The 27,798-nt window shown below is 40.9% G+C and overlaps 1 protein-coding gene across 1 annotated transcript; it reads right to left on the bottom strand.

Annotated features, from left to right (window-relative positions):
- Window positions 1-1,551: 1,551 nt before the first annotated feature.
- Window positions 1,552-11,603, bottom strand: MED6 (mediator complex subunit 6). Its single transcript, XM_035539975.2, has 8 exons — window positions 11,542-11,603; window positions 8,599-8,758; window positions 7,477-7,568; window positions 4,866-4,948; window positions 4,084-4,192; window positions 3,490-3,605; window positions 2,672-2,699; window positions 1,552-2,052 (listed from the first exon to the last, which is right to left on the bottom strand). Exons 1-8 carry the CDS (start codon window positions 11,561-11,563, stop codon window positions 1,922-1,924), a joined length of 741 nt encoding a protein of 246 aa, XP_035395868.1. The 5' UTR covers window positions 11,564-11,603; the 3' UTR covers window positions 1,552-1,921.
- Window positions 11,604-27,798: the final 16,195 nt, after the last annotated feature.

Below are 27,798 nucleotides of genomic sequence, written 5' to 3' on the forward strand. Positions count from 1 at the left end.
ATCTTTCTTTGACGTCAAAGTAGTTAATTTTTCTCCTTTAAAAAAAAAAAAAGCAAACTAGATCTTCATTACAGTGCAATCTAGTCATCTTCTCGACTTAAGGTTTTTCCAAATAGCTTACAGGTTCTTACTTATATGAATAACCATGTAGAACTTCAACTGCCTTAACAGCCCTTTCCAAGAATTTTACCTGAATATCAAAAACTCAGTAGGGACTCTTGAATTTCCTCACCACTCATGCCTCATTTCTGGAGATGTCCCCTTTTCCACCATGTGGGTAGACAAGGTATTGGCTTTGGCACTTCTTGAGCTCCTTCCTTTCAGGTAATTAATACAAGAAAGAAGCAACATACCCTTTTCTTAGTGTATTCACACTGTCTGGTAATTATTCAAGCCTAAATAATTAGTTCCATCTTGTTTTGAGCATTCCAGAATAACTGCTCTCTCTGTATCTATATTGATCTAATAGTTCACACTACCTTATTATCTACTTCCATCAATGTTTCGAGAAATAGCTTTTCAAACTTCACCCACGTGATACATAATTAACCTAATACACTCTTAAGTATGCTGATGTATCAATTCTAGGTCTAATATCTGCACCAACAGTGAACAGCTATCAGCTTATTTGTAATTGCTGTTACAGCTGTGGATTACAGGACAAAAATTACATGGGTCTTTCCATCATTCAATAGCTATCCAGTCAGAACTCTTCGTTAGTTACTGAAACAGAAATAAAGTCTCTCTCATAACCTCAAAATAAATCTGAGGCAACAATCTAAGCATACCTTAGTCTTCCTTCCTATGTACATTCTATATGCTATGTACAGCCCTTTTTGTCATTTACTGCAAGAAAGCAGATTTGGGAAAAGAAAACAAGGATTGCTCCACTACTTTGACAAAAAACAAAAACAAACCAACAGTCATTTCTTTGCAATGAATTGCTTTGTTTTTTTTTCTTCTGCAAGCCAAAAAAATGATTTCTGTAAGCAGCATACCTAAGTAGCAAAGTGCGTTACTGTTAGCAATCCTTCTCCTCCACTGCCCTAACTCCTCTGGTCTAAAAGGCAGATGACTAATCAAGGTGGTAAGATGCAGCAAGAAGGTGCTAGAAGCACACATGAAGAGGTATGTAATTGATATTTGAGTGACAGTGTGGTAAAAAGGAGAAATGTAAACAGTCTCACTCTGGGCTTGCAACTGCAGGACAATTTACCCTGTTTTATGCCATCATAAGTATCCCTCAGAAGTCTAGGTTTTATTATAAAACACTAGCTAAGCCTTCAAGTAAAATAAGCGCCCAAGAATGTATCAGAGGCTTAGAGCAGTTTGGTATCTAATAACATGGACTTGAGTCTCCAGCTATCAAATTTCCGATCTTTATCCCAAGCACACTAAAGGCACTGCAATTTATAGCGGACAGCCTAAATCTTTTAGTTGAACTTGCCTTCCTCAAAATAGCATGATATATTCTGATATCCAGGAAAAAAAAAAATAATAATGCCAGCACATATGGCATATTTGCTACTAACAAAGTATTTAAGAAAGGCATTGTAGCAGCCAAGATTTTATTTGCTGAGAATTCAGATTTTTTTAATAAAAGTTTTTTCTTTTTACATAGGAAACCAAGACACAAGGGATGAAGGGGTTTGTAGCTTTCAGGAGACCGCAAAATACATCCCTGTAAGACCCATTCCCAGGAGTCAACATTCAAAATTAGACAAAAACTGAAAACACCTTCTTTGAGGCAACTTGCATCCTGCCATTAACATTTTTGTGACAGGCTTCTACAGAAAAAGCTGTTACAGGGACTTCAATCCCTGAATTGTCAGTCTTAGTTGAAGAGCTTAAATATGAAGATAGGGGAGCAGGAATCTGCTGTTTTCCAGCTACTAATCCAGACGTGTAACAACTTCTCCCTTCACTGGAGTCTCATCCGTTTTTCAGGTGGTCCTTTAGCGCTAGCACTCTGCTGAGCATTCTTTACAGTCTCTTTTTCCTCTTGCTTGACAGCTTCAGGGACTGGTTCTGGTTCCTTCTTGATTTGATCCACTTAAGAAGTAACAGCAAAACAGTGTTAAACCTCCAATTTCCATTCCTAAAATATTCTTCAGAGTACTTAAAAAATATTGTTGATTTCAGAGGGACAAAATTAATTACAAAGGCTTAAGAACAACCATGGACTAAACTCATACCTACAAAGATTTTTAAAAGTGGAATGTATTGAAGAGATCTAGTTCATGCTTTTCCTGTTTTGAGGTTGCTTAAGATCACCTAAAAGCCTTCACATGCTTTCCTAAGCTTGTAGCACTTTGCTAAAATCACTAGGATGCCAGACTAACCAAACTATTCCTTCCCTCTTTTACCCTTTCCCTACCTGCTGCTTTCAAAGACCATTTCCTGCGTTTGGACTGGTAGGCAATACAGTTTGTACAGATGAAAAGGGCAAGACATTTTCAAGACAGGGAGCAGAATACTCATTTCTTCAATTTCACCCCGGCTGCCGCAGAGAGCTCTGCTCTTACCTAGTACTTTGCACAGCGGGGCCATGCCAGAATCCCTAAGCACCTCAGTAGAAATCGTGAGGAGCTCACTGAGCAACTGAAAGACACTGCTACATATAGCCTTTTTTTTTTTTTAAAATAATCTTGTGGTAATATTAGAAGTTTACCTGGGATAGGTTTTTCTCCAGGCTTTTGCTGTGGAGGAAGAAAAAAACAACAGATCAGCGGAATCAAAGTCATAGTTCTTGACCCTTCCTAGTATTCGCTTAAGAATAGACACCAAGCAATGTCCTGTTACACACGAGTTGAGAGTAGAAGGGAGGGCTGTTGAACACACCACTAAATACACTTTAAACAAAATCAATTTTTTTAAACATCAATATTCATTTTTTTTTTACATTGTTTTTCCCCTGACAGCTGAAAAGAACTAAATCAAAATATGTTCTGTTAGCCCGTCCTTCCCAGTATCTGAAGAGCAAACAATTTTCCAAGTTTTGTAAAAATCATTTTCATTGCTCCCAACCAGAAGACTTGTTAGAACAAAGGGCTATTAGAGATTACCAGAGGTAATCACAACAGCCTCACAGAATGCTGAGAATTTCCATGCTGATTAATGGGCATCCAGAACAACGGAGTAACTAAAACACAATAGCTGTGGTGGATTGATTCAGCTCACAAAGCAGGAAACTGGAAGCAGCAGCGAAATCTGATAGCTGACAAAAACAGACCTTCTATAAATAGATAAGGAATGCGTACAATAAAATTTGCCCTCACAGTTTTGCCAAGGTCTTGGTAACTCCTGTAATTACAGAGGGGAATCCCACACACAAATCAAAGGCTTCCTTGTCAAATTTATTACCTAGCTTGCGTTACCATCACAGAAAGCCACGAAGATTCCCGCTGTCAGTTTCAGCTGTTCAAGTACTTATGACTACATTAAGTTCAGAGTAAGTTACAGTAATACCACGGCTTTTAAGTGTCATACCTGAACAAATCTGGGTGGAAACTTTTGTCTTAGGTCTAGAAGCAAAGCATCTACCCGTTGCCTTTGGAAAATAGAACTTGGTTCTTCTTTCTTCTTGGCTTTTGGTTTAGCTTTCTCTACAAGTATAAAGATATAAGAGGAAGCTACATTAGAAGTTCTGTTCTCTTAGCAACTCTGTTGTACGACAAATCGGTATGTGTCTCTCCTCTGAACTTCATCTCCATTTTTCTCTTTGACATATGCTGCCTTTTTTTTGTGGAAGACGGGTTAAGAATGATTTTTTACCTCAAAACAAAATGGTTTGGCTTCTGAAAGCATATTATGGCTCCCAGTGGGTTGAAGTTGGGTTCATTTTCTTGACAGATAGCTCACCATTGTCACCTCCCACCCATGCCTCAATGCCTATCCACACGAGCACAGAATAGCAAGATTCCTTCCACCTGGCAGGGAGCACCAACTTACCCTTCATACAGAACATGCACTTAACTTCATCCCTACACCACCACCATGCATTGCCTCAAACTCTTCCTTCTCACCTTCCCTGTATTATCCTCCCTCTCTCCCAAGGCACACAGGAGCAACCAGGAATCATACCTCGCTCCTCTTGATCTTTGAAGTGCCACCAATAGCCTTTTGATGGGTGATAGCGACAGTAGGACATTGCTTCTTCAAAAGCAGACTGAATTCCATGCACTGCAGTGAGCTTTCAGAACAAGACAATATAAGGCAGTCTTCAAAATTTAGGAAGAAAATACAGTATGATTTTTTTATGTATAGATTTTAAAATCAGTATTCTATATTCATTTCTGTTCTGAGAAAGAAACTTGGGACAGCTAGTTTCGGACCAAGAATGTAATCCTTGTAACAGGATCTTGTACGACTGAGGTTGGTGTCTTTTTTTCTTAACTTACAGATAAAAACTGGCAAAACCAGCAGTTTACCAGGACAAAAGAAGAAATTAAAACAAACTTGAGTGAAATTTAAAGAGAAATTTCACATTACTTTAACATGAATATCTGAAGTTCAACATGTTTAATTACTCTTTCAAATTTATTTGTCACTTAATTTTTCTTTTGATTGTTTGAACCTCATGTTCTGACAATTGTCTACCTTCAGTTATTCTAATCCCTTAGTCCTTAAGGAATGTATCCTGCCTTCTGGACCACACTGCACTATTCCAAAATCTTACATTTCCACGCAGAATACACACTATATTACCCAGTGGCATTTGCTTTAACTTATTGCATACTATTTAGGGGAGAAGAGAGGGGGGAGAGAATACTGTAGTACAGTGAAGGAAGGATTGAAAAAGCCTAGGGAACGATCAAAAATAAAAGCAGATAAAAACTGATATATCAAATGTACAGAACACTTACAACTCTGGAATTAATGACAGACCCTAGATCAGGTGCCTGATAAATCACTCCAGCAATAATGTAGTAGTCAGCCAATGGAATAACTGTGGGGAGAAAAAAAAAAAGATATGCAGGATCAGTTTAAAGCTCTGGCTGAAGACCGTGTATTTGTTGGATTTCAGTAGTAACAGCTGAAATTGCAACATCCATTTCACCAACAAGTTTCGTCTTCTAAGTCTTTCCTCAAAGGTGCTTTATTTGAACCCTTCCCAAAGGTGATAAGGGGAAAAACCCAACATCTGCTTTACAGAGAGAAAAGCATCAGATTTAAGTCCTCTCCTATTGCAAGCAGATAATTGATCTTGCAAGAGTTGGGATTTTCAGAGCTAATGCACTGGAATTGCACTAGAAGTAGTTCCATCAGTCTCTGCTACTGGCGGAAACCCACAACAACGAAAAATCTCATTCTTCTGGGGTCAGCTTTCTACAACCTGCGCAATCTTGTTAGCTAAATTTCCCAAGTCCAATGGCTGTTAAGCATGTACACAGCATGCCTTTCTAAGTTAGTAGCACTCTGCCAAAAAAAAAAAAAAAAAAAAAAAGAAGAAGAAGAAGAAGAAACCCACAATCTTCCAAAGCAGCCATTTGCTAAATCAGGCTTGGAACAACCTCTATTAACGGACCAAAAATTCTTGTTCATTAGAGCTGCGGTGCAGAGAAACATCTCAATTGTCTCCATAACGTTCTGCCAAGCATTCTTCAGTTGAGAAGCTATCATGATGCTGCCCGCTTCCCATTCCCAAGACTCTTGCCTGTGCACATGTCTGTTCTGGTCCCTCCATCTGCTTTAACTCATTCTGTCACAACCTTTTTACTGACAGGACCCAATTCCTCCAGTACTTGCATTTTACGAAACCTGGACACCTGCCCTAATTAACAGACCAAGGCAACTGGGTGCATATTTCAGCCAGTACCCACTTCTAAAAAGAAAGAGGAGTTCCTTCTCAGCATTTCCTTAGAAGTGGTGAAAGACACAGAACAGCAGCTTTTCCATCTCACAGCTCTGTACCCAAGCAGCCTACTTTCCTGGACAGACAACTCTCCCTAATCATTGGGTCTGAATTTTTTTTCCAAAAAACTTTAACCACTTCAAATGGGCAAAGTCTTGGCTCAAAGATTTTGAAAAAAGTATTTTATTTAAACACACAGAAATCCTAAGACAGACCTGCACTAGTCCTCCCTGATTACTCAACACTAGCTGTGAACTCATTACAATTTAGTTTCCCATGTCTCAAATACACTACTATTTGTACCACAATAAAACATATGGGTAACATTTGAGCCAGGGAACTATGTGATTCAAACAAGGTGTCTAGCACAAACTGTACAATCACAATGGGAAAAACATTACTGAAGTCCCAGTTAAGTTCCACCATATGCACATTAGTACTACAGCAGAAGTCTGAACACCCCTGTTGTGGAAGCCACAAATCTACTCTCGATTTAAGAAGTGTCTAAACAGGAAATTAAGGGGTGTGTGACATTTCCATACGCACCTTTTGAAAGCTAGATTCAAAACCTTTATTAAAGAAACAACTGGAAAATCCACTACAGGAGGAATCACATATGTTCTTTTTCAGTACAGAATTACAATGTTAAGAGGCCGTTACCTGATACATGCAAATAAGAAGCATTGCTAGACAACTCAAAGTCCTATACAAGAACAAAACGCAAGTTTAGAGTCTAAGTCACTAAAAAGAAAGTTAGAAAATAACTAGCATTAACCCTGCTCTTCTTTTCTGTAAGGCTTACTCTGAAATAACCTGAAGTATTTTACATGTGTATGGAGTAAACAGAGAAGACATTTCAAAAACCATTGAAATGTGTTTGCTTTTTTAATTAATTGCACATGCACAACTAACAAATTTAAGGTTAAAAAGGAATACTGAATCCAGCTGCCTGCAAAGGGGAGAAAAACCAAAGGTATTTCATTCAGAACTTGGAAAGGTCTAATGATTTCAAAAATACTCAGGTCTCAGAAGCACAATCACAACAAGTATCTGGAGCATCTCATGGTCATTTTTCAGGAAGGTCATCTTCCACTGACAAGATCCTACTCAGCAGCCAACCCAAACTACAGCTGAAGGCGGAAATAGTGCAGAATGAAAAAATGACACAAACAGAAGCATTAATGATCCCTCTACCTAACCAATGGAAATCACAGCTCTTCTCCCACAAAAATAAAAAAAAACACATACTAGCCACTTCAGATGATTAGCTCTAATTAAACTAATGATATAATTAGCCTCATATTTAAATAAAACAAAAAATCCTGGCTAGCCAAATATGTAAATAGGACATGGTATGAACACCTACACCGCAAGGCAGCCCTTCTCAGTGCACTCTTCAGATTTCACCACAAGATGGCAATCCCTGCTCTGAACACACCAGAGGTCACCCTGCTAGACATAATACCTCTACCCCACCTCCGATACAAAGCTTCCTAACCTTCTACTTAGATTTAAGATAAGGACAGAAAAGAGGAGCCAGAAGTGCTCAAACAAATTAGAAACAGATAAAAGGGATTAACTGACTGGCCTTCTCAAGGGTGGCAAGAAACGAGTGACCTTACCTTGTGTTGGAGATTGCCTTTGCTGCTTTCGGATAATGAAGAGAATAGGCTCTTGAGCATGAAGAAGAATGTACTCCACTCCAACCATCTGGCTGAAATAGAAACAACCAAAATAAAAATCTTTCTCAAAGCAAAATCTGTGGGATGTGAAGAGCTATCAAGGGCCTGGCAGTACAGGGATAAAGCTGTCATGCTTTGGAAGCTTATTGATAATGCTCAGTAAATAAAGGCACAGGATTTCCTGAGCTAGCTATTAAAACCTACCTGCATATAAAAAGGGAATTGCAACACCTGACACATCCGAGCTGAACACATTAGCAGACAAATAACGAGCAAGAAAGATGACACAATCTATTAGCACAAAGATGTCATTTAAAACACAGAAACAAAGGACCAGTGTTTGATGTGACCATCTGTGTCTCTCACTTGAAAGCCTCTCTGCAAGCACATCCAAACACAAGTGGCTTTACCAATGAACTTTAGCTCAGCTTGCACACTCCTTATCACATTGTAGTCTTTAAATAGTTCGCAAATATCTCACTTGTGCTCAGCATAGCAGATGGGAAACTGCAAAGAAAGTTAACTTGCACATGCTGCAATCCCATTACACAACCATCTGTGATCAGTTTATTTACAACGCTCAATACTTTTATTATCTGTACTAAAAAGCCAGCTCCTTGGAGGAATTCTGTACTAATTATGGCACGGAGCCAGTGGGACATGGAATCACAAACTACTTATGAATGCAAAGTATCCCCTAACATAAACCCTATTGACCGTAGAAAAAACGCTTAAAGACATTACCATTGCCCAGTTTCTGTTGAGCTGGGACAATGAAAGAAGACAGCTTTCCTAATTAGAAATTTCTAAAAGGTGATTTACTAGAATCTCAGGATATAGCTAGAATCCTTCACACCCAATACTCCTTGAAATGGCACGATGGCATGAGAGGAAGTAGAAGGCATCTAAGTACTCTAATTAAAAAAGCTGGTCTCCCTGGCAAGCAGTGGGACTACAAAGCACAGAACAGGAGGTTTCCAGCATGCTTTCATTCAACTATCAAGGCCTCTGGATGGAGGGACAAAGGACACTAGTGGGAAGCAGTTCCAAATTGCAACTTACTTCAGATGGTCCAAGGTCATTCGCTGCATTTTGACAACTTCATTATTACACGTTCGGTCGTAGAATGGGTTACTTCGCTCCGAGAAGTAGTCCAACACACTCCCATTGTTTAGGATTGGAATCCAGGAACTGTCCACCCAGGAAATTCCTAAGAGGTTATCTGGGAAGAGAAACCTACAATGAGTACCAAAGCAGCCAGGAACACAGCAAACATCTCCAAGAGTAAATTGCCACCAGCTGATGATTACAGCAGGTGGAACACAGCCCCACACAAGCCAGTTCTAATTAAAAATACATTTCAGAGTTCAAATCATAACTGGTATCCTTTATGCCTTCTGCAGTTCTGCTCTATGTATACAACAGAAATATAGTCATTTAATTATTGCATTTTGCTTTCCTTCACTACTAGCTGCTGGTATGCCTTTGATGTCTCAAGAATGGGAGCAAGGTGTGTGCACACATCCATGTGAACACGTGCATGCATATGTTGGTAGGAGTTGGTTAACATACATTGCATATAATATCACACTAAACCTACTTAGGAGTATCATATAAATTTATTTTAGGAACCACAGCATTTGCTGAGTAAAGAGAATAATAAAGGCACTGATGAAACCTAGATCTTTGGTAAGCTGAATTTACTGAACTCAGCTAGAATCTGTTACTGCGGGAAAAAAGTGAGAAACATTACACAATCTGAGCCTGGTAACATTTAAAACAGTTTATTTCTGAGAAAAAATAGTTTCCAAGCCCTAAACCATGGTACTGAAAAGTAAAACATTACAGAGATCTATATAATGAAACAAAATAGTGGTGGTGTTAACATTTCTACAATGTTATGCTATTAAAATAAATCTCTGCGATATCACAGCATCTGATACCATTATGTTTCAAGAATGGTTATGTTTGATGCTGGTGAAATCTATAACAAACCAAAAAAACAACACAACAGAAAAAAAGATGCTAACTTTGGTCCCATGTTTCCCAGCATTCACAAACAACAGATTGCACGGTAATTTGCCAAATACACCGTGGCAAATTACTTACTCCATATCTCAGTGGGGTTTACAGAAATCTAACTATGCAGGTATTCACAATCATTTAGAAAAAGCAAGCTTTATAAGTGAAATATACTCTGTAACATGGAAATCGTTACATGCCAGGTAAGTTTCTACATATGCGGGGACATCTGAATTTAAGTCCTTGAATTTTACGATCACACTACAGCAGAATTATGTTCCTCAGCACTTGAATTGGCAAAGTTAAAGACAGACCAAAGAAACCAGAGTCAACAACTGGTTCTATAGTCAACAAATCTGCTAACACTGAAGATCCACGAGGCACCCTGAAAGGCACCCTGAAAAGACACTCTGAAATTCAGCTATTTAAATTCTGGTAACAGCAAGCAATTCACAAGACATGAGAAAGCAGGCAACAAAGGCATGCATTGCTTAGAATTAAAAAACAACAAAACATAAGTGATGAGAAGCCACCACAGACTGAATAACGAATGGAAACTCCCTTCTCACAGGAACCATTCCTTCACTTTCATGCATTACCTCCCAATCCTAACACCCTACTCAAAACTCCATCGTGAATATTTTACTTCTGCAAGAACTCTGCACGTTCAAGGATGGCCAGATCAGTTCCAAAATGTCAGCTCATATACTGTTAGCAGCTCCTCTGAGGAGCAGCTATTAAAGTAACACTACCTGCCCTACAAACCAGGAAAAAAATGCAGTATAGATAACGACAAATACATCATTTTGCCTTGTCAACCTGTGAACTGCCAGCCTAACTACTTCACTGAACAGGAGGCATTCATGTTTTTTTCACATACACCATTATCTCTCCTCACTATTAAAAAAAAAAAAAGGAATCTCAGTAACGTTGCATTAAGACCCTTTATTAAGCACTTAAGCTGTGGTAGCATTGATTATCTTAAATGGAATTTAAAACCATAAGACAAACTTTCCTTCCCAACAAAATCAAAGCCTTAAGCACTTACATTCTTGCCATAATACATCCTCATACCAAATTTCAAATATTCTTCTTGCTTGCATGGACTGCTCTCAAAAGGAATCTCAGATGAGCTCACAACGACAGATACAGACCGATCAATGTGTCGTAAAACTGAATATAAGGGTGGGCTCTAAGGCTCAGATACCACACGTACTCAATGCCAAAAATCATAACTGCTCTCAGACCCAGCCAGACTGGTCTTGGTTGGGTTGCCCACCAATTGGCTTTGACAAATTGACAGGAATGGTAAAATAGCTTGCTAGTTTGAAAAAGTATGCTGTAGGCTCTACTAAATGTACTGACTTATATACAATAAACGACTTTGAGGGACCTTAAAACACATGAACTGTGAGAGCAGGTCCTCAAACCAACCAGTGGCTCACTGCAGAGCTCCAGCCACTGACTGCCTACACAGCAGCCAGCAGCTCTCACACGCGGCAGTCAGAGCAGCAAACAGGACCGCACAAGCTATTAAGTAGGAATTTGAAGGAAAAAAAAAAAAAAAAAAAAAAGCAGGAAACCTCCGCAGCATTATCAAATTTAACCTCTCACAAGCTTTCCCTGGATGTCTGCTCCTGGTCCTTCTCCAAACTTCACCACACGCAGGCTTTTGGAGTGACTCCAAAATAGTCTCACGGAGATAGTGGCGGTGAACGTGACGGTCTTACGGAGAAGACCGTTTCCCTTTCTGATGCCCTCGCACCCCCTTTCCAACCCAAATTCCCAACTCCTGAGCAATTTACCCGCGCTTTGCCTAGGACGAAACCTTTCTTTTACATTTCAACCTCCCCTTCTCCAGAGCGCTCTCTTTGTGTCCCCATGCCGGAACCCCCACCCACACCCTTCCCGTTCCGCAAGGGTTCCACGGCTTTCCCCACCGATCCCCCAGACCTCCCCCCTATCCCCCCGTCCCCTCCGCACCTCTCACATCCACGGCCGCCATGGCGCCGCCCCCCAGCGAGGCCCGGAAGCGGCGCAGAGCGGCGCCGGGCAGCGGCCGCGGGACGAGCGCCCCGCCAGGCCGGGCGGTGATGGCGGTGGTGGCGGCGGGCAACCCGGCTGTGGCCTCAGGTGGGGCTGGAGGCCGCCACGAGGAGGGGACGCGGCCCGCGGCTGCCCAAGGGGTGTCACGGCACTGCCGGCGCGGTTCGCTGCTGAGGGTGTCAGGGTGATGTTGTCTGGAGGTGACAGCACTGGAATAGCTCCTGCCCTGCATTTTGTTGCCTCGCATTTCCATCCTAAGGGCTATCGGGTGTTACAGGGTGAAGAGCGAAATTCAGCAGGTGGAAGAACATCATAGAATCATATAAAAGGTTGGAAAAGACCTTCAAGATCCTCTGGTCATCAACCATCATCCTATTTCCAATGTCACCCACTAAAGCATGTCCCTAAACACCACGTCCAACCTTTCCTTGAACACCCCCAGGGACAGTGACTCCACCGCCTCCCTGGGCAACCCGTTCCAATGCCTGACTGCTCTTTCTGAGAAGAAACGTCTCCTCGTTTCCAACCTGAACCTCCCCTGGCACAGCTTGAGGCCATTCCCTCTAGTCCTATCACTGGCTATCTGCGAGAAGAGGCCGACCCCCAGCTCCCCACAGCTTCCTTTCAGGTAGCTGTAGAGAGCAATGAGGTCTCCCCTGAGCCTCCTCTTCTCCAGACTAAACACCCCCAGTTCCCTCAGCCATTCCTCACAGGACTTGTGTTTCAGGCCCTTCATCAGCTTTGTAGCCCTTTGTAGCCCACGCTCCAGGGCCTTGATGTCCTTTTTGTACTGAGGGACCCAAAACTGAACACGGGACAAAACAGAACTGAGGCTGCTTATTTGCTCTTTATCTGATCCTCTTGTACAGATGCATTATGAGATGGACTGAATCACACAAACATTCCTCCCCCCCTCAAGATTTCTGTCTTGTTCAATATGTTGGAGTTGATGTATGACTTGCAAATATACTGAAATTGTTTTTTGTGAAGGAGAGCTGCCTGCAGATCATTTGTTTTACCAATTTCCAAAGTTGCAAGATGTCGAAGTACTAAGTGAACATTACAGAAAGTGACAAGATAAATAGGTAAGGCAAAATAATGCTGCCTTAGAGAGCTAGACTCTATTCTTACCAGTGATATAGTCTTACCTTCTATTAACAAAGCTCTAACTTTTACAATTGTCCAGTAATTGCATTCGTCATCTGTTGGAGACACACACCAGGGAACTGACTTATAGATGTGCTGAGCACCCACTGCAAATAAAGTTATAGTTGTCATACTTTGCATGTTTTATAATTCTCTGTACTCTGAGAAGTTGAGTTCTCTGAAATCCATCTCATTTTAAAATGAGATATTTGTAATCTCTGTGCCTCGAGGCTGCATCTCTGAAATGGGGGGGTGATATCAGGTCCCTTAACTGAGAGTGGTTTGTGAAAATAAACGTATTAACATCTCAAAAAAACATAATGATGCTGGGGTGGTGAGTGTCACGAGGAGATTAATAATTCCCTCTTCAAAGCAGGATTTGCTTAATGTGCAAAAAATAATGTGCATAAATAAACACAATTAAACAGTGGCAGAAAACAAAGTATTGAACAGAAAAGCACCATCTATCCTGAACTCTGAATGCAGAAGGAAACCATGAAAACCTGGCACATGATACAGTCTTTAATGGCACGTGATAGTCTTTAATTGCATTAAAAATCAAAGCTAATCTTTTCAGCTTTGTCATTTCTGAGTCCTTGTTACTGAGATAATATTTTGTAGACATATTTTCCCACCATGTAATTCACATGTGCACATGCACTGCAGACCCCCATTCCTCAGTCAACTGCTAATTGTTAGCAGTTTCTTGTCTTGGTCAAACACTTCTCTCCAAAGTTATCCACAGCAGAGTGTTTCCAAACAATATTATGATAGGTTGCCATTCTAAACCGCATATTTAAATATCCCTGTTGTGACCAATCCTCCTTGAGAGTATAAATGCCAAATAATAGCCAACTTTCTGGAGTGTGTGTTGCGCCCTGACTCGTTACATTTTTGTGCAAACCATTTTTCTGAAGTAGCAAATGGGAACTTGACTTCCACTTAAATTATTCACGTTGTCCATCTTTTCTGCTGACTCTGCACCTCTCCTGAGCAAGTATGTCTTCGGATGCATGAGGGGCTGAAAAGCAAAGACTCCTGTATTGGAAATAATGGTGTTTGATGGCTTACAATAAATCTTCCATTACACGGTGAGACTAGCTGAAGCACTGCTGGAAAGAATTGTTCATCTGGTAACATTTTCACCTTCTACTGCAGGATAAAAGTCTAGGATTTTTTTTTCTCTCAGCTTTCTTTGAAGCGGGACTCCTAATGAGTATTTCTGTTCTGTCGTTGTTAGCAGGAGGTGTGGACTACGGATGGAGATCTGATGAATGCTCTGGGTAAAATGAGGAATTTATGCACGCTGCTTTTAATGTCAAAGAAAGGCACCTTAAGGAATGGATATCTAGACGTAATCACAAGGGATTTATCTGTGTGTTTTAAAAATGCATAAAATACTTGGATAAAAATTGGCATCCTTTCATGCCCCACTGTTTGGATGTCATTTAATATCATCCTCCCCCCAGCAGAATTATTTCTATGTACTTCTCCCATCAGAGCTAATGAGGAATCGTGTCCTAATGTGACCCTCTCTGCTAGGCATATCTATACATAGAATACATACAACAAAAGAGACTGCTCCTAATTTACAATTTGCTGTATCTCCAGTGGATGCAGGATTGGTAGTGCTGAACGCTCCGATCACATTATGGGTACAACAGGGACACTAGCAAGGACTCCCTTTATTGTCACAAATAAACACAGCTAAATTGAGAGAACTGCATCTACAAATGGAAGGAAAGCTGTCTCTCTGCACATCTCTAGCAGACCGCAGTGGCAGAAGAAACAAACTAGCTATATGCCATCAGGTAAAAAGCACTGTCTCTGTATCCTTGTCATTATACTCTGGGTAGTTTCCAAAACATATTAGAGGCTGCTGAACAGTGAGATCATCACAGCATTTTGGATTCTGCCAGCCTATGTTTGAATTCACAGTTTGATAGTAACAAGCTCCAAGTCCCATTAACTGTTCTGTGCAAACCTAGCTCTCATGTGAATTGCAAGGGAAATTTAAATTCCTATGCTAATGCAAAATTGCAGGGCTTGAATTACATATGAAATGAGTGAGTTGCTATCGATTTTATAGTAAATAGGAATAGGAAAATGTTATTTTAAATGCTTTTATCTTTGTTTTGGGAAAAAAAACTGTGCTAGAAAATTATGGGTAATGCAAAGAAAATGCTGAAAACACAAAATTTTAAAGGGAGAAGGGGAAGGTTTAAGTGATTGAATTTGTTTCCCTTATTTTGCTTTAACATTTTTGCTGGTGAGACTTCCTTGTTTCCGCCCTGAAAACAGTGACAATGTCCACGGTATCTTTAGATGATACTACTCATGTAGTCCTTTATGGCATAGCTTCCCACAGGCCTCAAAATGCATTGTGGAATGATGCTTTAGAAACACATAACATGGGCAAACTGCAAAATCTGTTCTTTACATCCTTAATCAGGCACTTCTGCTGACTTCAAAGTCTGTTAATTTCTCCTTTTGTTCAGCACATCTGCCTGTACTTTTCCTTTTCCTGAGCTACTGTTTTATGCACAGTTTTTATAAATACTGCTAATCACATGCATTGACTGTAGAAAAAAATAGCCAGGCTTGTGTGCTCTTTTTTTTTTTTTTTCCTACTGGAAAAATGCCACAGGGAAGATCTAACTGAAGTGTCTGCAATGATGGGTGCAGCTGGTGCCCTCTTCAAAACTGGGTCCCCCTCATTGCTATCAGCTCTTTGCTGCAAACAGCAGGGAAGCGGAGGGATGGTACGAGTACTACTGCTGGCATCCTCAGAGCATTTTAACACATCTCACAGTGTTTTATAGAGTCACGTGTTCAAAGGCACAGGAAAAAAAAAAAAAAAACATAAAACCTTGCTAACATCCTAAAGGCTTCTTGAAAACAATTAGTCTCATAATAAACCCCAGAAGGCTATCTGTCAAGAAGTTAATAAAGAAGAAATGTCAGGATGTCACATGGCTGCCGACAACTGCAGGCAGGAGAGGAAATGAGATCCTAGGCAAAGAAGCACCAGCAATGTCCTCTAGCGCATGATCTCTTATTAAAGCATCACTGAAACTCAGGATGCTGGCCCTCTTGTTTCTGCAGACATCTAGAATGTCAGTATGTCTCTGCTGCTGCACTGAGATTGTCTGCACGGGAGCCTATGACAGAGAAGAAAGCAACAGACACGATCTGCAGGTGTGGGGTCACCTCGCGGGGCAGACGGGACTGGTGTACAAAACAGAAGTTGCCCCACGTCCTGAGAAACGCACGGGTTTGGAGACAGACACAGACATAGAATATCATTCAGGAGGCTTGAATACCAATGTTTTGCAGTGCTTTATAAACATAACATGGCCAAATTGTGAAGTCCTCGATTTTTATGCCCTTAGGCATTTGGCTGATCTGAAAGAAGGTTTTTAGAAAAATAGAGTCTCTCTCGTCTGATGAACAAAATTGGGATTTGCTTTCCTGGTTAACTGTATTTTCTGCTAAAAACAGGGCTCTGGTTTGGCAGTGAGCCCTGGGTTGCACAGTGGCAGCGCTTACTGCAGTCCGGTGGGAGGAAGCAAAACACGGAGGGGCTGACCAGATCAGGAAGCGAAAAAGAAAAGCTTAATTTCATTGTTCCAAAAGAGCTGCAAAAGCAAACAAGCAACATCGGGGGCAGAATATAAATGAAACCGCTAATAATCTCTCTGCTTGAACAACTCCAGGTTTTATAATAATTAAAATAAAGGATTATATTCCAGTGAAATGGTTTTCATCTCCGCTGTGTCTGATTAGTCACATACAATTTTTTCTGCACCTTCTGTCCACCTAAACCAGATTTCTTCACCCGCTATGAAATCTTAATGTGCTCACTTCATCACTGTCTCGGGCACCTAATTGGCCAGGCAGGTCTTTGATTGGATCGCTTCTTCCCCGCTCTCCTTTCACGTTATTTTTTACTGGTGTTGGTTGCCTGGAAACCCTAACACCTGTGCTTCCTTCCCAGTATTTTTACACGTTTTCCCCTGCAGGTAGCAATAAAAAACATTATTTCTGTCCTGACCGGTATGTTGCTCCTTCATCGGTGCTTTCACACCACACAATACTGAAGACGGACAAGTTGCCCAGATGTTGATCCAAGGCTCATTTTGTAGTGCCCGAGTTGGATTACGATCCTTGCCCACGATCTTTTCTGTGAGGATGAACAAAGGTTGGCACAGCAGGTTGAGCAGACGACTTGACCTGGTCACTACCGCCCAGTCAGCTCCAACTCCCGGGCCGCAGGTCTCCGCACAAAGGCACTAGAGTAAAGTGTTCCCCTCTGTCAGGTAATACTGCATCATCAAAGATTTGTTTGTCAGGTAACTGGATACTGCTCTGCACAGAGGAAAGTTTCAGGTCAGTGTACAGGTGGCACAACAGGGCACGAGTTTATGGGAGCCTTTCAGCTTGACAGCGAAATAGGACCTTTGGCTGCTTAGTTTGTACAAGGTGGTTTCAGAGAGGGGATTCACCTGGTCACTACAGGTGTGTCTGAGAAAGTACGGATTCCTCGTCCTTTCCATTCAGAAGGTGCTGCAGAGAGCATCGCTGTCAGACTCACCTTATTGTCCTCTGAGCTCTAAGTTAGAAGGTCCTCGATGTGGTGGGGAACTACTGATGAATCAGTGCTCAGCGTGGGCTCTTGGAACTATTACAGATGCTCAAGAAGTCAGTTCAAATGTTCTGCACTGCAATTTGCAGAGGAATTGCATTCTCAGGAGCATCCATCCCTTCTCCTGCACAAGTAACATACTTCCTATCATAAGCTGTGTTTAAAAATTTATGGGTTTTCCTTCTCAAATACAGATAATTTCATCTTGGCTTCAGTATGTTCCCAAGGAAGCAAAGTTGGTCCCTTGGGTATCAGAAAAATATCAAACCTCAAAATCAGAAAAATATCAAACACTGGTGCTGCACTCCCCATCATCAGAGAATGAGATATTAGCCTTGCTCTGCCACTTCACAGCACCTTAGCAGGCTGTAGGTGTGACCCTGCCCTCACAATATTCAGAGAAGGAAACCATCTAGCTTGCCAAGAGGCCACTTTCCAGTACATTCTGCACATAAGAGAAACCTCCATCTGGGGATATTTTCTTGACCAGGTCAGCCAAGAGTGGTCCAGTTGTGAGTATTTTGTATAAGACTTTGATAGGAAAGAGTGGGTTAAATTAATTAAGCTCACATTGTAGAGATTCACCATGTGCTCCAAGCAAATGACAAACCTGTTTTATACCAGAGCTTCACCTGTATAATTGAAAGCACCACAGCACCTCCCTGCCTTGCACATCATATTAGAGTCAGTAGGTATGTGGCAACTTACAGAATATGCTGTGAGACTTGCACATCTAGCAAAGAACTAGTCCCATTTTTCTGTCACTGCAATGGAGAATAGGGCTAGGGCACTTACAGATTAACGAGAAAAAGATCTTAAGTGATCATTTCCCCATGCTCCCCTCTCCCCAGTGTTTTAAATGTCCTCTTTGTTGAAGAAAAAAAAAACAAGATAGCAAGGCAGGAGATACACAAATAGAGCTGATCTACTGGAGTGAAGCCAAAACAAGAAAGCTGGGCATGTGTTTCTGTAGTACTTAGCACAGTGGGGCTCCACTGGGACTCTAAAGCTATCATGATCCAGTGATAAATAATAACAGGAACATCAGGAGACGAATGCAGACATGTTATACATCCTACAAATCTGTCCAAAATTAACATTTACCATCAGAAATACAGCACATGACTGTCCTTCATACCTTGATTCAGTGCCATGAAGTGCAGACTGTTGTCTGAGGGAACAGAAAGTAGAGCAGGGCAATGAGCACCCTCCATCAATACGGCTGTTTCTCCAGGACAGCTTTCCCCATTATAGGATAAATCTGCAGCAAAGTGTTTCATTCACATATTGAGCATAATCAACCTGGGCTCTGAAAAATGGCACTATGAACCTTACCAAGCCATACTGTCTTCTCCACCCATTCCCAAAATATATAATTAATCCTTGTTCACTCTCCGCCTCTTTATCAAATCTCTCAGTTGTGTTATATGGCTTTTTTGATTCTATGTTATAACAGGATTTGGATTTAAGGTTGAGCTAAATGAGTTTCTTTCCCTTTTTAAATCCATATCAGAGTTGTGGTGAAAGCAATATCCTTCAGAGTTAAGCTCCAGGTTGAATGGAGTATCTTTTCTATGTGCATTATCCACCTATGCAACTCAATATGGTTGTTCTTTCCTAAAAGGGAAGGGCGAGTAGAGAGAAACATTTTGTGGCTTAAGACTTACTAGCCTCTGAGATGAAACTTTGGACTCTGTTCTCGGTAGACTAACCAATCTTTTCAAACTGTATCTCAGGCGAGTATCAAGAATACAGAAGCTGTAGACTGAATTTTTGTATTGCTCATGGGTTTTTTACTTTCTCATCCACAGTGGCTTTTATGGCAGATCAAATGTCTCCTCTGTCTTTGAACATTTACAAAAGTAGACATGGAAAGCTGTATTCATCACACATTTCTCTCTCTCTGTGAGTCTTGTTAAAAGTCATGTCTACCTATCCTTCATGGTCATTATTTGTCAGATTTATCAACATATTTTAAAATCTCTTTCAGTTTGTCTACAGGAAAAATAGAGAATATGTTAAATTATGTAAATTCTTGTTTTTCACTCCAAAGATATCAGATTTTTCAAGCTAGGAAATGTTGACTTTCGCATTTGTGAGTACTACTTTTCTGAAGCCTGACTACCTTCAGTGGAACTGACTACATAGGGCAATTGTTCTCCAGACAATAACTGTATCATCTCCCATAACAATTTTCAATGGCTGTCTTTTGTCTCGGTGACAACCAGAATCTAGTCCTTTCTGGGAGCTGTTTTGCTCATTTCTATAACACTGAGAACTCAGTCAGGTGCGAAGATAAGCACTGTATTTGTTAGTACAAGGGCATGTCAGAATATCACCCATCAAATAAAAGAAAAAAAAATCATCTACAAAGCCACACAGTCATTGCTGGTTATCCAGTCTACACAAATCAACTATTTAATAAAATATTTGCTATGATATAAAAGTGGCCTGCTCGCTTTCTATCTGTAGAAGACTGTGTTTCACAATGATCTGATTTGTAATGTGAGCATGACACTAAGTGATTGTATCAATTCCTATACCCTTAATGCAGCTCAAATATCTCATTTCAGCATCCATCATAACTATAAAGCACTCTTAATGCATACGGTAAATAGAGGCAAGTTTCTAAGTACTTTGTCTGTGCCTGTCATCTCTTCATTCCATTGCTCACTAGTAAAATGCTAAAAACACATTATACATTTATAAGGTAGCTTCGTATGTCCGCTGATAGTGGACCTTATCCCCAGCCTCCTGAACCAGATTCATCTGGGAATCCTCATCCCAGTAGGTGGTGCTACGGGATATGTAAGAGGGGTTGGGTCTGCTGGGAAAAGTGGGAGTCAGGGGAGAGAAGTGGAGAAGATAATTTGGTTGCGAAACACAGGGGTGTTGCTAAGAGGTTGGACTTTAATCTTGTGCCTCTGTCACCTGACCTAGATCACATTCCCAAATATATATATATATATATATATATATATTTAGATAGATAAGTAGATGAGTTACTGTAGGAAGAACACTTAAACAGAAAGAAAAAAGAATAATCAATAAACTAAACTAAGTATTAAATGGCATAGCAAGTAAACAACCAGAAGACAGTTGCAGCACATCCCGTGACTCCCGGCAGACTGGCCCAATTCCCACCATCCCCAAAGCCTCGCACTACAGAATGAATGATATTGCTAATAAGGTTAAGCATAGCTTATTTTTCTAATGGCTCTACATTTTTCAGTACTGGTGTTTCTCAGCTTAGCATTGTGATGACAATGCTCTTAAATAACTATACAATTTCGTAAAGAAAGGCAACAGCCCAGTGAGAGATTTTCCTAGGCTGGTCTTCATGTGCGAACAGTCCTTAATTGAAAATAAATGGATTAAGAATTAAATGAAATCTGGACACCGAAGCTATTTCTCATACTGATCCTCCCTGTCCTATGCTCCTAAATTAATATATATTTCCACATATTGCAGAAACTCTCTGAAGTCACTGAAATGACCTTTCTTTTCATTTTAAAGCTTTGGTACCACATAGCCAAAACACACACAAATGACTGGAATTGTGGAAATCCTTGAGATTTCAGTGGATGCCACCAGTCTAGGAATCAAAAATGAAGACGGATGTGTTTCCAAGTCACACCTTTGATTATAGCAACTCGACTCATTGTCACAGTGGCGAGTCCTAACAAGGTATTTTATGGCATAAGCCTGTATTGCTTCCTGTCTGATTTCGTTACTCTCCAAGGTATCAAAAGAGATTATTATATGAGTTGACTTAAGAGCTAGTAGCACTACTACTATTGATTTTTTCCTTTTTTCTTTTTTTTTCCCTTTTTTTTCCTTTTGAGATCTTTTTGAATTTCCACAGTGTTTAGATATTGAAGAATAGTCCTGTTTTGTCTGTTCTTAAAAAGGACAGACATAAGTATCAGAGTGACTCTAGACTAGTTAGATTGACCCTGGTCCCAGCGGAATCAGCGGCTAGCTGACAGGAGACAAAATCAGAGAAACAAAGAGAGGCATGGTCAATACCAATCAACTTGGTTTGTTGCAAAAGAAATCTCTCCAGATAAACTTGGTATGATTCTTAAAGAAGCTGCAAAATTGGCTGAGAAATGAGATCAATGTCATTTACCACCTGTATATTCTGGTATGGCATTTATGTTTGTCCTTTAAGAAATTGTAATAAAAATAACAACAACAATAAACAAACAAACAAACAAAACACTATGCAAAAAGCAGTTCAGTCCAGGATCATTAAAAGAAAAAAATGTGAGTGTAATACCTGATTTTGAAGCAAGGATTGTTGGGAAGAATTGGGGAATAATGAGATCATAGGTGAAAACTGAGCTTAGTTGGAGTGTTTGCACTTAAAGGGTGTTTGGGAAAGGAGTTCAGAAAAGAGCTACAGAACTGATCAGTAATTTGGAAAACCTCCATTTTCAGCAAGGGATTCAGCAAGAGTAACTTGGTCTATTCAGTTTAACCAAAAGAAGCCACAAGTATACCACAATAAATCAACAAATAGCTGTTAAGACAAAAGATTTTTTGTTACAGTAGTTGACTGTGCAATCTAGCAGAAAAAAATATGTCAAGATCTGATGATTAGAAGCTCAAAGAAGAAAAACTAGGTAAAATAAAATGATGGTAATCAGCAACTAGAATAAGCCATCAAGAACCCCTGACGACTTTCCATTCCTTGAAGATTTTGTCAGGACCCAATGTCTTCATAAACATATGTCAGAGCTCAAATGAAAGTAAGAAACTGTAATCACAGATCACCAATTAAGATTATCTTACCTGTGTTACAAAGGAAATCAGAGCAGATGACCACAATAGTGTATTCTCTCTTTTATAACTGTGAATATGAAATGCAGTACATTGAGTAATATTACCACTTGCAAACAAAGTTTCAGTTGTGTGCTGAAAAATGAGGAATACATTGCTTATTTACCCATTGTTTACCCTTTACCCATTGCTTATTGTCTGGGGTGATTTAGTGACATCATTTGCCTTTTGATCTCCAAGATTTGACAAGTGCCAAATCAGTCCAAAGACTCTGCATTACAAATTTTGAGGAGGTCATACACGCAATTTTATAATCTACATTAACATATATATTTTAATTTTAGCAGACAAGTGTCCATTTTTTCTCTCTTCAGTCAATGTATATTTGGTTAATATAAATTTGGGGAATAATGAGAACAAGAAAAGGTCACGTTTTAATGTCAGGCCTGTTCTTGGCTTACAGTCTGATTTTAGATGAATTCTTCATAAGCTGCGCCTGACCTTGGCATGAGAAAATCCTAGAAAGCTGCAAAGTCTGTTATCTGCTGTAGATTTGGCAGGTTTGCAGACAGGCTCCCAGAAAGTCTGTCCCATATGCCCACATACTTCACTGTCATATGCACAGACCTCTGAATGTATGCAGGAAGGATTTTGCAGGTCCATTTTTTGTAGAAGTAGTGTCTTACTGACTTTAGCTGGAGCAGATGAAGCCACAGTAACGAACTGAAGGGATGCAAGACACAGACTCCTGATGGCTCTTGAACAGGAGACGTTCATTGCCATTTTTCACTACTACATATACCTTCCCTGTAGCCCCATGCACTGTCCACGCGCCCGAATCTGTCATACAATTGGTTAGAGACCCTCAGACACGCGCCTCGAGGCAGCCAGCAATTGGTCGCTGCCCAAAGCTCATCTTTAACCTGCAGCCAATTTACTTTATCTCAACCTTGCTCAAGTTTTTGTTTCTACCGCTTGTTTCCTCATTATCTCTAATTCAGGGACGTGTGAAACAGTGCAAAGCCACCTGTGAATTCATTTCCCACAATGAACAATCAGGCTGCATGCTTCTCCATTCTCTACATGTGTTCAGGACCAGGTGTGGTGGAACTAGAGTACTGCTATTACTGTGCTTTTGTTATTCTGCTACTTCAGAACATATGCAGTAGAAGAAAAATGGGTATTCTGTACTTCTGCTTACATGTATTCATGGTTTTCCAAAAAGGCAATCAAAGATCCTTTCGGTCCCTAAAGCTCTTTGTCCCCATTTGGAAAATGGGTTTTCTCCTTAACCACCTCTCTGCACTGTACCCATCTTGGTAAATTTGGCTACTTATTTGGGAATAGTATCTAATTTATTTTTTTTTTTTTCAGTGATCCATGCCTTTGGAGTCTTGACTACAATTCACTTCTGGTACAATCTGGAAAACAATCATTGTACGCAATTTCACAGATTTGTCTGAAGAAAACAGTGAGTCAGGGCTCAGAAATTCTGCTCGCTATTCCTATCACAAGGATTACTAAAAAAGGCTGGCCATTTTTTTAAAAATTAATTTAGGATTAAATTGGCTTCTCCAGATAACAGTTGTCTAGATACCAAATGCTACCTGTAGAATAATGACAGATAAAAGAGTTTTGCACATTTTGCCCATTTATGGCTCAACATGGATTTTTCACTGCCACTGATGCTCAGCTTTGCTTCCTTGCACCTGTGCTGCTGTGACCCTGCTCTAGATACCACAGTTTGCACAAGGGATCCAGTCACCAGCTTGTCTTTCCAGAAGTTGCACCATCTCCATCTTCAAACATCCATTGCTTCCTCCCTGAAGTGAACAGGTACTGTTTTTATTGTAGAATTTTCCTTTCATTTCCTCATCCAAGACATCCTTTTGCTTCTTCTTTTCCTTTTTCCACTCTATCTTTGTTCTTCCATATTCTCACTGCCTCTGATTTCAGAGCACCTGTTCAGCTCCTTCACTGGCGCATCTGATGCTCTCAAGACCATTGATTTCCTGTTTTTAAAATCCCTGCTGGAAATATATTTGCTCCTTTCCCTAGCTAGGGAAGGCTATCTGCCTTGATACCATGCAGTATTTTAAACAAATATTGGAAGCTTGGAATAATAAAATACTTCCATCCTCTACATCCAACATATATCAGAACTGTATCTCTGTTTCTAGTAGAGGTTGTATATATTAAAGTTTTAAAATGTGACATTATGAAGGAGGAAACATGTTATTGATGTTTTGAGACAGGAAGCTTATAGCTGCAGTCCAAGACAAAGGAATTTCCAGCTTGAGATGCTCATAGCAACAACTTCCCATAGTCCTCTGACAGCACGTGCTACATTTTTAAGGATTTTCATACTCTTATCCTCCAAGGCAAGTGCAGGGTAGGGAAAGAGGATCGTGAATATAGCTCACAATGGTCGTCTTTTTTGAGAAATTTGGAAACACTGAATTGAAATTACCTTGTTCTACCTGGCATATTCCAATCAAATATTTTTATACTGCCCTAGCAATCATACAGTATTCCAAAGCTTGTGCCATTTAACCTTTTAATATCTGAGATATTAAGATACTTTCTTAAAGTAAGTACAAGATAGTTTCTCCAGAGCAAAACTGACTCTTGCTACAGTTTGCCCACATTTTACATGACTTTTCTATGCTCCCTAATTCAGAAACAGCCCGGATAGAGCTGCATGAGAGTAATGCTGAAAAATGACACTTTATAATGGCAACCATTTATATTAGGAACCAAAGTTTTTGGACTGGAATCCCATTGCGGCCAGTTTAGCTAAGGACTCGTAATTCCTGTGTGTGTATGCACACATACACTTGTATGTATGCAGACTTGGTTTTCTACATTCACCAAAGACATTCCACCAAACTCTTCGCATATTGCCTGTGAGTGACATCTGGGAGCCAAACCACCAGGCCAAGGATCATTTCAGTGTCCTAGAAAATGCAGAAGTGAGGATCCATGGACCACTGAAAGGACTGAGAAAAGGAGGACTAGTGTCTGTCATCAGCAAGTTAGCTAACAAGCAATTCAGAAATGGATGGGACTGGGGAATTGTGAGGCAAGGCAGAGGAAAATCAGGAAGGCTGGGAAACACGGATTAGCTGAGGAAATCATAGATGATAGTCCCAAGGCAGGTAGCAACAAGGAAAAATCTCAAAACACTAGTGAAAGTGCAAAAGCCAAGACAGCAGCCAAAATCTTCTCAACAACAGGAAGCCTTCCTTTCCTGAGCTGCCAGGACATTCCTGCTCAGGGCTAAGAAGTTCTTGTGACAGCCAGGCTCAAACAAGTAGGGCCATAAAGGCTGCTCTTCTGACTCTCCTCAGGGCATTCCTGCGTATATAAACTGTGCCCAGTAGCTAATGGGAGGAGAAATACCTTTAACATCAGTATAACAGTGCAACTACAGCATGTTGCAGGAATCACGAAATAAACACTAATTTTCTGCAGTGAAATCCTCGGTGAGCTTTGCTTAAGTAGTGACGGTGATAATCTCTACATGCCCACAATTGGGACCTTACATCTGCAGTATCACATGGCCCCTCTAAATGAGTTTGAAAGCCTTTCATAGACCAAGGCCCATTAGAACTTCTATCCTCTTTGCAAGATGAAGCAATGATCTTACCTCACTTAATGTTCACTTAAGCTCCTGCTGTGCATAGAATTAAACTCATACCACACTGTACTGGCCACTTTCCATCACTGCAGTGTCCTGGGAGATGGGGTCTGGCCTGGAAAGCTGCCTGGGTGGGGAACAGAACCGTTTTTGCACCAGAAGAACAAAGCTGAGAACCTCACCTGTGAACTGCAGAGATGGTAAGCTTGTCACCATGCTGTCTGGGGCTTTGTGCTCCCCAGACCTCACAAATTTGTTACTAGCAAATCTGTATGTCCTCAGGAAGACCCCAGATGCTGATGCAGGGTGATGAATGATTTTTTTTGGAACCTATCTCCCTATCTCTGCTGCTTTCCTGTGAGCAGATCACCCATACATGTGATGTGGAAAATGACCTTAAAGATCTCCAGTTTATACTGAACACTCAAGTGGTTTCACTCGAGCACTTCTTTAGATACAAGAATCTCCGTGCTCAGAAATGGATCTGTCTCTAGGCTGAAGTGAGCCATCTGCTTAGCCGTGCACTGCAGCACCCTCAGCATGTTAGGATAGAGAGGAAAGCAAGCAGGCTAACTGTATCCAACTGGAAAAGCAAATGAATGCATTTACACAGAAATTTGACCCAGGCCCTGCAGCCTACACTTCAAACTCAGTAACAGCACAAGTGCATTAAAGGTAGGAAGCATAAAACACCTTAATCTCACCTCTCTCCCAAAGATAGCATAGCTAACTGAACTGCAGGGCCTCCTGATCTGCTGATAGACTGGCTAAGTACTCACTTAGGGGAGAGTACCATTTACTGCATCGTCAGCCACACTTCCTGAAATAGCCTGTGTTTCCCTGGAGGCTGCTCGTTTGATCACCATCTCTGACCTGCAGGGACTTCTGAGAACAGACAGGGAAGCAGTGGAGTCCCTCCCGTTGCCATCAGTCCAGCCAGCTACGGGTTAGCACAGTAACAGCCTTCCCGGAGGCCACTGCTTTGCTTGCAGTCGGGCACGACAAAGTGGCTAGCTACTGCATCTTCACCTTAGCAAGGATCACCCCACGGCATAAAACAATAAAAACAGAGGCCATGTGTGAGACAATTCACGTAAACCCCGTTTTTTTAAAGACTTAGCCAAACTAGGAACTTTCCAGACAACTCTGCTTGTTGTGAGATCTTAACTCCTTCGCACGCTGCTGGGACAGATATTAAAAAGGCAGTCGCTTCCCTAGCAGGTCTGCTTGCTCAGTAAAATTAGCACTCACAGTTTTCCTCTTGCAGTTCAGCTGTAAGATCAGCTCTGAATAGCTGTGCCTCGCACTATCTGGCTGCCGCACAAAGCAAGCAATTAGAAGCACAAACGTCCCCATTTGCTCCCACGCTTCATTTTCAATCTCATAAACAGAGATAGGATTTAGCCACAAAAGTGAGAGGGACCTTTTTCAAGCTTAGGTGTAGTTTGATGTGCTCTTGATTCCTGCCTGTATGTTAACTGTGGAAGAATTCAGCTGAAGGAGAGTTACAGCCAGACTTACGCATTAAGCCCAGTGGTTCTGGTGTTAGTTATGTTAGTAACAGGCAAGTAATGAAAAATACGCACATATCCTAGAGTGCAGTTGCAATCACTGTTTCATCCCGAAGGTGTGAGCACAATGTGAAGAGCAGGAGACAGTCCCAACACAGATGTGTAAACTGAGTCAGCTTTACTGCTGGTGGTCACGGGATGGCATCTCTCTTCTGAGTGCCAGCAGGTCAAGATTTATGGGGTGTGAGTAAATTTTAAGATGCGTTTTGTGTTGTTCAGTAATTCAAACGCCAGTTATACTCACATACTGTCCGAGTGTGATTTACCTTACTCCTCACTCCTGTACAGATTTGAATGCCAAGTGTCACCTGGTCCACCTCTTACAGTGACGTGATCTTTACCAGCATCGAACCACCATTTATTTACCTGGGCAGTCAGAGGATGCCCGGCAAGAGCAGCCCTGCAGG

The sequence above is a fragment of the Cygnus atratus genome, chromosome 5, assembly GCF_013377495.2.
Source record: "Cygnus atratus isolate AKBS03 ecotype Queensland, Australia chromosome 5, CAtr_DNAZoo_HiC_assembly, whole genome shotgun sequence".
Taxonomy (NCBI): Eukaryota; Metazoa; Chordata; class Aves; order Anseriformes; family Anatidae; genus Cygnus; species Cygnus atratus.